General features: G+C 39.1%; 1 protein-coding gene across 21 annotated transcripts in view; it reads left to right on the forward strand.

Moving 5' to 3' along the window:
* Nucleotides 1-14,999, forward strand: part of RBMS3 (RNA binding motif single stranded interacting protein 3) — a 1,332,425-nt gene that overhangs the window by 1,182,668 nt on the left and 134,758 nt on the right. For all 21 annotated transcript variants that reach the window (XM_078072625.1, XM_078072633.1, XM_078072638.1 and 18 more), the window contains one exon: nucleotides 1,905-2,011. In XM_078072625.1, the coding sequence (XP_077928751.1) occupies nucleotides 1,905-2,011 (107 nt within the window). The remainder of the gene's footprint in view (nucleotides 1-1,904; nucleotides 2,012-14,999) is intronic.

The following is a 14,999-nucleotide window of genomic DNA, read 5'->3' on the forward strand; positions in this document are numbered from 1 at the left end:
GGGACTCCCCTCCCCCCATAAAGACATATTAACAGGAGAAAAAAACAAAAAGAAGTTTAATAACATATATACCTCTTGTATGGAGATATCCAGGAAAATCTAGTAACTCCCTGAAATGGCTGAAGTCACCGTCTTGAATACCATCTTCAGCTAAAGACAAAAGAAGATGCTGGGGAGGGGGCAGGGAGGCCAGTTGTGGGAGATTACCAGGAAAAGCATAGTAAACAAGAGTAAGGTTGTTGCATAGATTTAAGTCCTTGCTTCTCCACTGATAAGAGTTTCTTGAGATTTAGAGTATTCTTTTCTTCCACATACAAAGAGGGAGATACTGTTACAAATAGAGATTTCCCTTATAAATATAAATGTCTCTTACAAAAGGGTAACTTCCAGTCAGTTTTCAGAGCTTTTCCTCTATCTGTTGTTTCTTAAAAATAATCAGCCTAAATTAATCCTTATGCCAAAGAGGCATATTCTTCAGGGGTATATTCTGCTCCCCTTCAACCATTAATACAATTAATCTTTAGAAGAACACATTTTCCCAGGGGGTGGGGGAGGAAGGGGTCCATTTTAGTTTTCAGATTATAAATTTACAAACTAGTATTTGTTTTATCCAAGCAAGTAAACTAGCAAAAAAATTCCTCCAGCCATGTTAATTCATTCATTGATCAAGTTTTTTAGACCAATATGGCTTTCTTTTTATTCATTTTTAAACGTATTTGTCATAATAACAAGCAGCAATTTTTCTAGTCAAATAGGGATTTGGAGGGGGCATCGATTCTCAAAGAATAAGTTTCTTCCTGTTGTGTTTTAAAAGATTATCAAATAAGTCAACTCAAGTCACCCAGGACCACTACATTTCCCCCAGTCCAGGATTCATTTGTTAAGAGCCATTTCCTTTGACTACATTTTATCATGAGGACTCATTTGATATTCAAATAATTGTTCTCCCTGGGATACTGACTAGATTTCACTGGGAAATTGGAGTGAAAGGGGTTCGATGGACAATCAGCTTCTAGCTGTTTTGAAATTGCAGAGGTTAATGAGAAAAAAAAAACTGATTTGGTTGTAATTAGCAAAATGGTTCCCTTTTTAGAAGGCAGCTCCTAAGGATCTCTTTCCAAAATAGAATCCTACAGTTTTTACTGTGAAAACATAGTTAATTTGAGGGGGAAATATTTATCTACACACAAATACTGGTTATGAATATATTTCTAATGTGAAAAAGCAAAATTCAACTGAGTACTTTTTAAAAGATATTATTGACTTGATTCAAGGATTTGTGAATCAGACAGCCTCTCCTCAAGCAGGTAGAGAGGAGCTCTGAGGACCTGTGCAAATGGGAGGTTTCTATAGCAGAAGGGAGCAGGAACAAGAAAGTTGTAGTGGCAAAAAGTGGATTGGTTGTGGCAAGGTCACTTTTCTTTAGGGGATGGCAGGGGTCTATCAGGTAAATTACCTCACTAGTGCTGATCAGGTGACTCCTGATTGGCTGTTTTAAAATTCCATTTCTGGGAGAGCCAAAACTGTAATTAAGTTAGGTCTTGGTTTGGTGACATGGAGCTTAGCATAAGTGACTCCATTTTGGACCCATTGTCTGGTTTTTAGCATTAATATAACTGGAAGGAGTCAACATTCCCCTCTTTACTTTTAAGGCAAGTTCACATTCTGCTTCAACTGATTATTTTTTCAACAATATTTTTTGTTCTCTCTTGTGGTCTGCCAGTACTTTTTTGAAGCCCAGTTAGAATAGCAGCCAACATAATTGAGACTAAAAGGGGGCCAAATATCTCTCCAGAAGCAAGACAACTTCAAAAGATAGGCATTACAAAGCACTACTGTGACTCAAATAATCACTTGTTTTTAGGGGGATTTGCTAATGTAGAATTGGTTTCTTATCTTCCCAGCCCCTAGTGAGCCTTTACTGTGCAAATTCGCTGATGGAGGACAAAAGAAGCGACAGAATCAAAGCAAATACACCCAGAATGGAAGGCCTTGGCCCAGGGAAGGAGAGGTGAGTCCTGACTGACTTTTACTCAGAAATATAGCAGCGGATATCCCTCAGAATGGTGGCAAGACAGACATTTGGGACCCTGATGAAATCGGGTCCTGTAGAAAATCACATGGCTTCAAAGGGGGCAAATGAGTAGGCCTATATTAATGTGCACAGGATAAAATTACTTGACGAAGAGTGTAGGACTTCAAAATTGACCTCAGTTCTGTACTACAATAAGTCTTCTGTCTTTAACCAAGCCTTAACCCAATATACACTCACTGAAAGAATTATCCACAAACAATTGATCCATAATTGTATAGTAGCCAAGAAATATTTTCAATGAAATCAATAGTGAGAGTTGAATGTATTTGGGAAAAAACACAAATTTAGATTTATTTTATTCTCCCATTGAGATATTTACTTGCACATATATGTGTATTTATGCGTTTTCCTATTTGTTCATAAATGTGTTGATATGTATTTTATATATGTATATAACAATATAAAAATGGCATTTTCTGTTGGTCAAGAAAAAGGGAGAAAAGTTCACATACACAGGGTTTCGTTTTTCACAACAAAAAGAAAAGCACTGAGCAGTTAATTATCCATTTACCCTCTTAACACAAGAGAGTAGAAAAGCAAGCTTATGCATCCAATGACACTTGGGAATTAATTCCTTTTGGTTATTTTTGTTGTAAGAAGACAAGGGAAAGGTGTCTGGGCTTCTAAGGGGTCTTTTTATTCTTTGTGAAATGGAATGGAGTTGCTTGAAATGACTTGAATAAACGTTATTTTGTACCAAGGCCTTAATTTCAACAGAAGAGCTTTATTTCCTATTTCTATTCAAAGCACCTACTTCTCCATTTCTCATTTAAGAGGCATCCCACTTGATGCATCATTAACAGTTGTAAGGAAGGAAAAGAGGGTGGGGTTTTCCTCAGCAAAACCTATAGCCATTTTTTAGTTTCTAACATTTGTCTGTTTTGAGTATTTCCATGCAGGCCTCAAAACCCCTCTTAAATTGTATAGTTTTGTTCTAATATTGTATAATCTATAACTCATTTTTTTAAGACATGAAAAAGAGAATCGCCACTGAACACTTGAAACTAATGAAAAGGAAAGTTTGAAAACTTCAATTTAGAAAGGCTATTTGTGTTATGTTCAAAAAAAGAAGAGGAAAGGGAATGACCCTTGTGTTTTTAGGTAAGGGTTAGTGATCAGCAGTTAGCCCCATTGCCCCCAGAAGACAGCTGATTTCTGAGAACACTCATTATGACATCCATCCGATTCCAAACATCTGTAGTCTAGAAAGACTCATTTGATCTTAAAATTCTATTGGGTCAAATGCTCGCTGGTGAGAGAGATTCTGGATCATAGACCATCACCAAGAACCTTGATGGTCAATTAGATGACTTGGCACTGAAGACCAAAACCTCAGTTCCTGACCCCATAAGAACCTGAATTATCACACCCACAAAAAGGATGCCAGCTTGAGCAAGACACTGCCCTTGAATCTACATTTCTTAGGAACCAAACCAATAAACATGAGAGAAATGTAGACTTAGAGCTGCCACATACAAATCTAGGGCTTCAGATTGAGATCATGATAAAGATCATGTGTACTATTGCCACAGAAGCATTGTGGAGTCAAGTTTAGCACACAGAGCATCTTGTAGTTTAAATATAGGTTTTAAACATATATTCCTAATCTCTATTTTCAAAAGTTGCTTTTTAAGAGTTCTACATTTTCCTGTTGAACTGTGAAAGTCAAGGGTAAATTTATCGGTGACCCATAAAAATGTATTCCAAGTATGTAGACACATTCAGAGGAAAGAAACTAGGAAAAGAAGTGGTGTGCACTAAAAATATGCTTGTCAGATATCTTGGTTTTGAGATAAGCATATTAATTTTTACACCTTGATTGTGGTCTTAGGGTAGACATTCTGAATGTTGCATAACTTTGTGTGCCCATGATAATATATATTTTTGCTTCTATTTCCCCTTGCATTGTGCTTGCTAGAGTAAATTATGTTAGCATCGTTGATAAAGTATGACATAAAGCAAATTATTCCTATGTAAGCAATATTTAATTAATTTTTATATACCAGGAAATTCTAATTACTGTATTTCATTGTTTCTAAGACACATGTTTTCATTGTTTTTCCACATCTTAACACTTCTGAAATTGGTTCTCCTCTTCTAATCAATGGCATTATTACAAGACAATTTGCATTTGCTCCTGTTAGTCACCTGGGGAAACTACCTACATTCTCTATTTAAGGTCTTTGACCACACTGACTGCATGAATTGAAACTCTAACCAAAGCAAGGACTATGGGTCAGATTCTTGGGAGAGATCTTCTTTGTGTCCTTCCAGTGTTAAGACTGAGACATAGATCTTCCCTTGAACTCAATTTCTGATGGATGGTCTTATTTTCCATTTTATTTTTTTTTTCTTTTTTTAGAAAGCAAACCAAATCACCTTTATTATGTTTTGTTAATCACCATACATTACATCATTAGTTTTTGATGTAGTGTTCCATGATTCCTCGTTTGCGTATAACACCCAGTGCTCCATTCAGTACGTGCCCTCTTTAATACCCATCACCAGGCTAACCCATCCCGCCACCTCCCTCCCCTCTAGAACCACAGTTTGTTTCTCAGAGTCCATAGTCTCTCATAGTTCGTCTCCCCCTCCGATTTCCCCCTCTTCATTTTTCCCCTCCTGCTATCTTCTTCTTCTTTTTCTTCTTTTTCTTTTTTTTGGCATATAATGTATTATTTGTTTCAGAGGTACAGGTCTGTAATTCAACAGTCTTACACAATTCACAGCACTCACCATAGCAGATACCATCCCCAATGTCTATCACCCAGCCACCCCATCCCTCCCAACCCCACCACTCCAGCAACCCTCAGTTTGTTTCCTGAGATTAAGAATTCCTCATATCAGTGAGATCATATGATACATGTCTTTCTCTGATTGACTTATTTTGCTCAGCATAATACCCTCCAGTTCCATCCACGTCATTGCAAATGGCAAGATTTCATTCCTTTTGATGGCTGCATAATATTCCATTGTATATACCTATACCACATCTTCTTTATCCATTCATCTGTCGATGGACATCTTGGCTCTTTCCATAGTTTGGCTATTGTGGACATTGCTGCTATAAACATCGGGGTGCATGTACCCCTTCGGATCCCTACATTTGTATCTTTGGGGTAAATATGCAGTAGTGCAATTGCTGGGTCATATGGTAGCTCTATTTTCAACTTTTTGAGGAACCTCCATACTGTTTTCCAGAGTGGCTGCACCAGCTTGCATGCCCACCAACAGTGTAGGAGGGCTCCCCTTTCTCCGCATCCCCGCCAACATCTGTCATTTCCTGACTTGTTAATTTTAGCCATTCTGACTGCTGTGAGGTGCTATCACATTGAGGTTTTGATTTGGATTTCCCTGATGCCGAGCGATGTGGAACACTTTTTCATGTGTCTGTTGGCCATTTGGATGTCTTCTTTGGAAAGATGTCTGTTCATGTCTTCTGCCCATTTCTTGATTGGATCATTTGTTCTTTGGGTGTTGAGTTTGATAAGTTCTTTATACATTTTGGATACCAGACCTTTCTCTGATATGTCATTTGCAAATATCTTCTCCCATAATGTCGGTTGTCTTTTGGTTTTGTTGACTGCTTCTTTTGCTGTGCAAAAGCTTTTTATCTTGATGAAGTCCCAGTAGTTCATTTTTGCCCTTGCTTCCCTTGCCTTTGGCCATGTTTCTAGGAAGAAGTTGCTGCGGCTGAGGTCGAAGAGGTTGCTGCCTGTGTTCTCCTTTAGGATTTTGATGGACTCCTGTCTCACATTGAGGTCTTTCAACCATTTTGAGTCTATCTTTGTGTGTGGTGTAAGGAAATGGTCCCGTTTCATTCTTCTGCATGTGGCTGTCCAATTTTCCCAACACCATTTGTTGAAGAGACTGTCTTTTTTCCATTGGACATTCTTTCCTGCTTTGTCGAAGATTAGTTGACCATAGAGTTGAGGGTCCATTTCTGGGCTCTCTATTCTGTTCCATTGATCTATGTGTCTGTTTTTGTGCCAGTACCATACTGTCTTGATGATGACAGCTTTGTAATAGAGCTTGAAGTCCGGAATTGTGATGCCACCAGCTTTGCTTTTCTTTTCAACATTCCTCTGGCTATTTGGGGTCTTTTCTGGTCCATACAAATTTTAGGATTATTTGTTCCATTTCTTTGAAAAAAGTGGATGGTATTTTGATGGGGATTGCATTGAATGTGTAGATTGCTCTAGGTAGCATTGACATCTTCACAATATTTGTTCTTCCAATCCATGAGCATGGAACGTTTTTCCATTTCTTTGTGTCTTCCTCAATTTCTTTCATGAGTATTTTATAGTTTTCTGAGTACAGATCCCTTGCCTCTTTGGTTAGATTTATTCCTAGGATCTTATGGTTTTGGGTGCAATTGTAAATGGGGTCGACTCCTTAATTTCTCTTTCTTCTGTCTTGTTGTTGGTGTATAGGAATGCCACTGATTTCTGTGCATTGATTTTATATCCTGCAATATCTACTGAATTCCTGTATGCGTTCTAGCAGTTTTGGGGTGGAGTCTTTTGGGTTTTCCACATAAAGTATCATATCATCTGCAAAGAGTGAGAGTTTGACTCTTCTTTGCCAATTTGGATGCCTTTGATTTCTTTTTGTTGTCTGATTGCTGTGGCTAGGACTTCTAGTACTATGCTGAATAGCAGTGGTGATAGTGGGCATCCCTGCCGTGTTCCTGACCTTAGGGGGAAAGCTCTCAGGTTTTCCCCATTGAGAATGATATTCACTGTGGGTTTTCCATAGATGGTTTTTATGATATTGAGGTATGTACCCTCTATCCCTATACTCTGAAGAGTTTTAATCAAGAAAGGATGCTCTACTTTGTCAAAGGCTTTTTCTGCATCTATTGAGAGGGTCATATGGTTCTTGTTCTTTCTTTTATTAATAAAAAAAATTGTGTCACATTGATTGATTTGTGGATGTTGAACCAACTTGCAGCCCAGGGATAAATCCCACTTGGTCGTGGTGAATAATCCTTTTAATGTACTGTTGGATCCTATTGGCTAGTATTTTGGTGAGAATTTTTGCATCCATGTTCATCAAGGATATTGGTCTGTAATTCTCCTTTTTGATGGGGTCTTTTTCTGGTTTGGGGATCAAGGTAATGGTGGCCTCATAAAACGAGTTTGGAAGTTTTCCTTCCATTTCTATTTTTTGGAACATTTTCAGAAGAATAGGTATTAATTCTTCTTTAAATGTTTGGTAGAATTCCCCTGGGAGGCCATCTGGCCCTGGGCTTTTGTTTATTGGGAGATTTTTGATTATTGCTTCAATTTCCTTAGTGGTTATACGTCTGTTCAGGTTTTCTATTTCTTCCTGGCTCAGTTTTGGTAGTTGATACTCTCTAGGAATGCATCCATTTCTTCCAGATTATCTAATTTGCTGGCATAGAGTTGTTCATAATATGTTCTTATAATTGTATTTCCTTGGTGTTGGTTGTGATCTCTCCTGTTTCATTCATGATTTTGTTGATTTGGGTCATTTCTCTTTTCTTTTTGATAAGTCTGGCCAGGGGTTTATCAATCTTGTTAATTCTTTCAAAGAACCAGCTCCTTGTTTCGTTGATCTGCTCTGCTGTTCTTTTGGTTTCTATTTCATTGATTTCTGCTCTGATCTTTATTATTTCTCTTCTCCTGCTGGGTTTAGGCTTTATTTGCTGTTCTCTCTCCAGCTCCTTTAGGTGTAGGGTTAGGTTGTGTATTTGAGACCTTTCTTGTTTCTTGAGAAAGGCTTGTATTGCTATATACGTTCCTCTTAGGACTGCCTTTGCTGGATCCCAAAGATTTTGAACAGTTGTGTTTTCATTTTCATTTGTTTCCATGAATTTTTTTAATTCTTCTTTAATTTCCTGGTTGACCCATTCATTCTTTAGTAGGATGCTCTTTAGCCTCCATGTATTTGAGTTCTTTCTGACTTTCCTCTTGTGATTGCGTTCTAGTTTCAAAGCATTGTGGTCTGAAAATAAGCAGGGAATGATCCCAGTCTTTTGGTACTGGTTGAGACCTGATTTGTGACCCAGGATGTGATCTATTCTGGAGAATGTTCCATGGGCACTAGAGAAGAATGTGTATTCCGTTGCTTTGGGATGGAATGTTCTGAATATATCTGTGAAGTCCATTTGGTCCAGTGTGTCATTTAACGTCTTTATTTCCTTGTTGATCTTTTGCTTAGATCATCTGTCCATTTCAGTGAGGGGGTGTTAAAGTCCCCCACTATTATTGTATTGTTGTCGATGTGTTTCTTTGCTTTTGTTATTAATTGCCTTATATAATTGGCTGCTCCCATGTTAGGGGCATAGATATTTACAATTGCTGGATCTTGCTGTTGGATAGACCCTTTAAGTAGGATATAGTATCCTTCCTCATCTCTTATTATAGTCTTTGGTTTAAAATCTAATTTGTGTGTATAAGGATTGCCACCCCAGCTTTCTTTTGGTGTCCGTTAGCATGGTAAATGGTTTTCCACCCCCTCACTTTCAATCTGGGAGTGTCTTTGGGTCTAAAATGAGTCTCTTGCAGACAGCATATCAATGGGTCTTGTTTTTTTATCCAATCTGATAGCCTGTGTCTTTTGATTGGGGCATTTAGCCCATTTACATTCAGGGTAACTCTTGAAAGATATGAATTGAGTGCCATTGTATTGCCTGTAAGGTGACTGTTACTGTATATTGTCTGTGTTCCTTTCTGGTCTATGTTGCTTTTAGGCTCTCTCTTTGCTTAGAGGACCCCTTTCAATATTTTTGGTAGGGCTGGTTTCGTGTTTGCAAATTCCTTTAGTTTTTGTTTGTCCTGGAAGCTTTTTATCTCTCCTTCTATTTTCAATGACAGCCTAGCTGGATATAGTATTCTTGGCTACATATTTTTCTCGTTTAGTGCTCTGAATATATCATGCCAGTCCTTTCTGGCCTGCCAGGTCTCTGTGGATAGGTCTATTGCCAATCTAATGTTTCTACCATTGTAGGTTACAGATCTCTTCTTCCAAGCTGCTTTCAGGATTTTCTCTTTGTCTCTGAGACTCGTAAGTTTTACTATTAGATGTTGGGGTGTTGACCTATTTTTATTGATTTTGAGAGGGGTTCTCTGTGCCTCCTGGATTTTGATGCCTGTTTCCTTCCCCAAATTAGGGAAGTTCTCTGCTATAATTTGCTCCAATATATGTTTTGCCCCACTCTCTCTTTCATCTTTTTCTGGGATCCCAATTATTCTAATGTTGTTTCGTCCTATGGTATCGCTTATCTCTATTTCTGCCCTCGTGATCCAGTAGTTGTTTATCTCTCTTTTTCTTTGCTTATTTTCCATCATTTGGTCTTCTATATCACTAATTCTCTCTTCTGCCTCATTTATCCTAGCAGTCAGAACCCCCATTTTTGATTGCATCTCATTAATAGCCTTTTTGATTTCGACTTGGTTAGATTTTAGTTCTTTTATTTCTCCAGAAAGGGTTTCTCTAATAACTTCCATGCTTTTTTCAAGCCTAGCTAGTACCTTTAAAATCATCATTTTGAACTCTAGTTCCGATATCGTACCAATGTCCGTAATGAGTAGGTCCCTGACATTCGGTACTGCCTTTCGTTCTTTTTGTTGAGGTGATTATTTCCGCTTGTCATTTTGTCCAGAGGAGAATAGATGAATGAGAGCACAAAATGCTAACAGGGTAACAATGTCCCCAGAAAATATACTCTAAACAAATCAGAAAAGACCTGAAACCGGGGGAAAAGAAAGGGAAAGAAAGAAAAAAGAACAAGATAAAAACAAATAAAAACACATCGAAACAAAAAAAACAGAATATGTTCAAATATGATCAGGCTGGTGCATAGATCAGTGCCACACCCTAGATTTTGGGTGTATTTTGGTCTGTTAGAAGAAAGTGCCTCCCAAAATTTTAAGGAACGAAAAACTTATATATGTACAAAAATAAGAGTTAATACGATGAAGGGATGGAATATGACTGTAAAGATGAAAATTATAAAAGATTTTATAAAAGGAATTGATAAGAAGTTGTTTGAAAAAAGGAAGAAGAGGATTTAAAAAAAAAAAGAAAAAAAAGGTAGAGAATGTGATCAGGCAGGAGACTAGAACAAAGCCATACACTAGAGATTTAGGGTATATTTTGATCTGTTAGAAGAAACTGTATCTCAAAATTTTAAAGAGAGAACAACTTATATATATATATATGCCAAAAATAAGGGTAACTACTATGAAGAGATAGAATATGACTCTAAAAATGAAAAATAAAAATGTTTTTTAAAAAAGAGATTGATAAGAGGTTGGTTGAAAAAGGGAAAAAGAAAAATTCAAAAAAGGAAGTTTAAAAAAAATTAACTTTGAAAGACTAAGGAATCATGGGAAAAAAAGCCATCAATTCTATGTGCAGTATTGCCCTAGTGCTGGAGTTTGGCTGTTCTCATTGATCGGTAAACTTGGTCTTGGGTGGCGGTTCTTGCTGATCTTCCGGGGGAGGGGCCTGTTGCTGTGGTTCCCAAATGTCTTTGCTGGAGGCAGAATTGCCCTGCCCTTGCTGTTCCGGGCTAAGTAATCTGCTTGGGTTTGCTCTCGGGAGCTTTTGTTCCCTGCAAGCTTTCCATACAGCTTTGGAGGACGAGAGTGAAAATGGCGGTCTCCCAATCTCTGCCTCAGAGCAGCTGAGAACTTGGGTCCCCACTCCTCAGTGCTCCCCCAGAGAAATGCAGTCAATCACTCCCATCTCCCCGGGCTCCAGCTGCACTCTGTGCTCACTCGGCCTGTGACCAAGCATTTCTATATCTGGCTCCCAACTCGGTGTGGAGTCTCCAAACCCAGCAGATCCCTGCGGTGTGCTCCTGGGCCACTCCTCCCGGGGGAGGAAGGAGAGTCTCCCTGGATCTGCTGCTTGTTGGGTCCCTGCTGGAGGAGCAGTGGCCCAACTGTGCCGCAGATCATGGTTTATGGCACCCCAAGCTGAGAGCCCACTCCTCGGCTCCGTCTCTGCAGCCGGCTTCCCTGCTCCGATACCTGGGAGCTCTGCCGCACTCAGGCACCCCCGTCTTTCTCTGACCCCAAGGGTCCTGGTACCACACTGTCCCGCAAGGGTTCCCATCCCCTGCTTAGCCACTGGAGCGAGGTCCCTCAGCAGAGCCGACTTCTAAAAGTTCCAATTTTGTGCTCCGCGGCTCTATCACTTGCCAGAAGCGTCTGACAGAGGCCCCCTCCCCCACCATCTAGCCTTCCAAATATCGCCTCGGATTCCCAAATGTCTTTGCTGGAGGTGGAATTGCTCCGCCCTTGCTGGGTCCGGGCTAAGTAATCTGCTCGGGTTTGCTCTCGGGAGCTTTTGTTCCCTGCAAGCTTTCCGTACAGCTTTGGAGGATGAGAGTGAAAATGGCGGCCTCCCAATCTCTGCCCTGGAGGAGCTGAGAATTCGGGGCCCCACTCCTCAGTGTGCCCCCAGAGAAAAGCAGTCAGTCACTCCCGTCTTCCCGGTCTCCAGCCGCACTCTGTGCTCACCAGGCCCTGTGACCGAGCGTTTCTGTCTCTGGCACATGACCTCGTTTGGAGTCTCCAAACCCAGCATATCCCTGTGGTGCACTCCTGTGCCGCTCCTCCCGGGGGAGGAAGGGGAGTCTCTCCAGATCTGCCACTTTTTCGGTCCCTGCTGGAAGAGCAGTGGCCTGACTGTGCTGCGGATCACGGTTTATGACAACCCCGAGCTGAGAGCCCGCGCCTCGGCTCTGTGTCTGCAGCCATTCCCTGCTCTGATACTTGAGAGCTCGGCCGCACTCAGGCATCCCAGTCTTTCTGTGACCCCGAGGATCCTGAGACCACACTGTCCCAGCGAGGGTTACACCCCCGCTTAGCCACTGGAGCGACGTCCCTCAGTGGAGCCAACTTCTAAAATTTCTGATTTTGTGCTCTGCTGCTCTATCACTTGCCAGTAGCAGCTGATGGAGGCCCCCCCCCCCCCCGCCATCTATCTTCCTGAATATCACCTCGGATTCACTTCTCTGCATGTCCACCTTCCATAAAGTGGTCGCTTTTCTGTTCAGAGAGTTGCTGCTATTCTTTTCTTTGATCTTCTGTCGAGTTCATAGTTGTTCAGAATGGTTTGATCCCTATCTAGCTGAATTCCTGGGACCAGACGAAATTTAGGTCTCCTACTCCTTTGCCATTTTTCTCCTCCTTGTTTTCCATTTTCTTTGTAGCCCTTTGGCATCCCAACATTATAAGAAGATCATTTTGGGTGTTTTTACTTGTTTGCATGCTTTTTGGTTTTCGTTTTTGTTGTTGTTGTTGTTTTTTGCTTTTCGGAGTTTTTTTTTGTTATATAAAATAATGGTAAATATTTCAATCACTGTTGTCTGATAAAATGTAAGATGATAATTTCAATTCTGATGCTTCAGCATTTGGGATAATAGCACAGAATGAGGCTTATGTTTTCTCTGCCTCTCTCTTGAACATCAGGTAAAAAAAAAAGGTAATGTGAAATGGATTTCTCCTGAAATGTTTAACTATCTTAGAAGTACCTAAAGCATTCACAATTGATAAGCTAATAAAATTTAATTTATTATGTAATGCTATTTTCTTCTGAGGGTATTTTGATAACAGTTCTTTTAGCATAGTTAGTGAAATGTACTTCTTTACAAAAAAATAATCTAGTACTGAAAACTTTATACACATAAATTAGTGTAAATGAGCAAGGTTTTGAAATACAAATATATGCTGCTGGACATGTTTTTGCATAAGTGAAATACACAGGGATATTTTAAAGTTATTAACTAATCTCTCAAGTGACAACCAAAACTCTAAGCAGAATGATCAGAGATTGGGGCTATTAGGCCTCTCGTTCCCAGTGTTCTATGGTTCTCATCGTTTTACTTCTTAATGTAGCAATCCACAAACTCTTTGGTCTCAGTATCTCTCTATACTCTTAAAAATTATTTATTAGTTCATCAAAAAACAATAAGCCCATCCCATGTTAACAAAATCCTTATATTTTTATAGGAAATATTGTATCTTTCAAATTTTGAGAATAGTACTCTTTTACATTTTTGCAAATCACTTTAATGCCTGACTTAATAAAAGATGACCAGATTTGCATATCTGCATCAGCATTCAACCTGCTGCAATATTCTCTTTGGTTTAATCATTTGAAGAAGATCTTAACTCCACATAGACATGTCATTGGAAAAGGGAGGACCTGTGGATCTCCTAAATGTATCTCAGCAACCCTCAGGTGTCCTTAGCCCACACTTTGAGAACTACTGTCCTAAAAAATACTTGAGCCAAGCATAGGGCTCATATTCAACTTCCATATATCAGAAAAGCCAGTGTGCTTGTTAAAATAGTAAGACATATTTGTTTCATTAAATAAGTAACTGCTGGCACTAATCCTTCAGTGCAACCCCTCCACCCCTTCTTCTATGATGCCTCCTGCAGGACCTCTTATGATTTCACAAGAATGGGGTGCTAGCTGGTATAGCAGGAGTTTCCTAGGATCCTACTCCAGCATTTACATTCTGAGTGGCCAGTGCTTCTGCCATAATGGTGATGCAATGTTTTAATGTCACCCCTAGTTCAGAAATGGTCTCACTTTATCATCACTATGATTATCAAGAAATGCACTGGCTAGATATCCCCTTGCAGCTGAGGCCATATTCTTTACTTCAGGCAAAATGTTTCCCGAGTTGATCTTGTTAATGCTCTCCCAAATGACTGGTCTGGAATCAGGAATAGAATCGGGAAGCAGGAATCAAAAATATATCAGGAGTCACGGGAATAAAAGGCTATGGCATAAAGAATGTAGTCAACGGTATTGTAATAGGGTTGTATGGTGACAGATGGGAGCTACATGTGTGAGCATAGCGTAAGGTATAGACTTGTCAAATCACTATTTTGTACACCTGAAACTAATACAACATTGTATGTCAACTCTACTTAAATGAAAAAATTAAAAACAAGCAAATAAATATATATAATTTCAATAATATGTGTAATTACACACACACACACATCTATATATAAATCAGGAACATGAAGAAGAACTCCTGTTACTTCTTCCTGTATTTCCAAAGAATGCTTTTCCAATGACTACCAAAAAGCCACTAAATTTGTTTGGTACCCAAATATTTTGCACAGCTGATCAAAAATATTCAACTATGTTGTAAAGATGAATGGCTTAAATCAAAAGATGCATGTTTCTACTATGATGATTAGAGTCACTCAAACCTTGACGTTACTTTATGTTGACATTTGTTGTGACTAGTCTCTAGTTTTCCTTCAGAATTTTCAAATATAAGTAAATGCTGTGTGTCAAATCACAGACGATGGTGATATTTCCCCCAGTTTTCATGCTCGGACATTATCCTTAAATAGTGCAAATATCAGAAACAAACTATTTCTCACTGGCTTCAAAACTCTAGTCTAGCTTCCATAAGATCTTTCCAAGCCCTATAGTAATTGAGTCAGTAAATGTCATTGATAGCAATTGCTTCGGGAATTGAACTTCCAAGAAATAGTATTTTGGCTATGACACAAGAGACAGGGCAATTGAACAAGAAGTAGTCCAACAAAGTATTCAAATGTCTAGTGAAGAAATGCCAAGATTTTATTATAAAAACTAAAAGCAATAAAATGGTGTTTCTTCTTTTATATGATTTACAGTTCTCTGCTAGAGTCAATTTCAAAACAATAAGCAATAACAAATATGTTCTCTCTATGTGATGCTCTGAAGATACTTCCCTTACTGTGGAAACAAAACATTTAATGAGATTGTCTTCACAGTCTGCATATGGAGATGAACTACGGGGCCTAAAATAATATTGTTAACAATCAGCACTCGGGTTCCCAGGAATAGTTTACAAGTTTATGTTGGAGAGAAAATCCAGTAAGCTTTTTTAGGATGCATTCTAGGAATG

This window comes from Halichoerus grypus, chromosome 1 (genome assembly GCF_964656455.1).
Source record: "Halichoerus grypus chromosome 1, mHalGry1.hap1.1, whole genome shotgun sequence".
Taxonomy (NCBI): Eukaryota; Metazoa; Chordata; class Mammalia; order Carnivora; family Phocidae; genus Halichoerus; species Halichoerus grypus.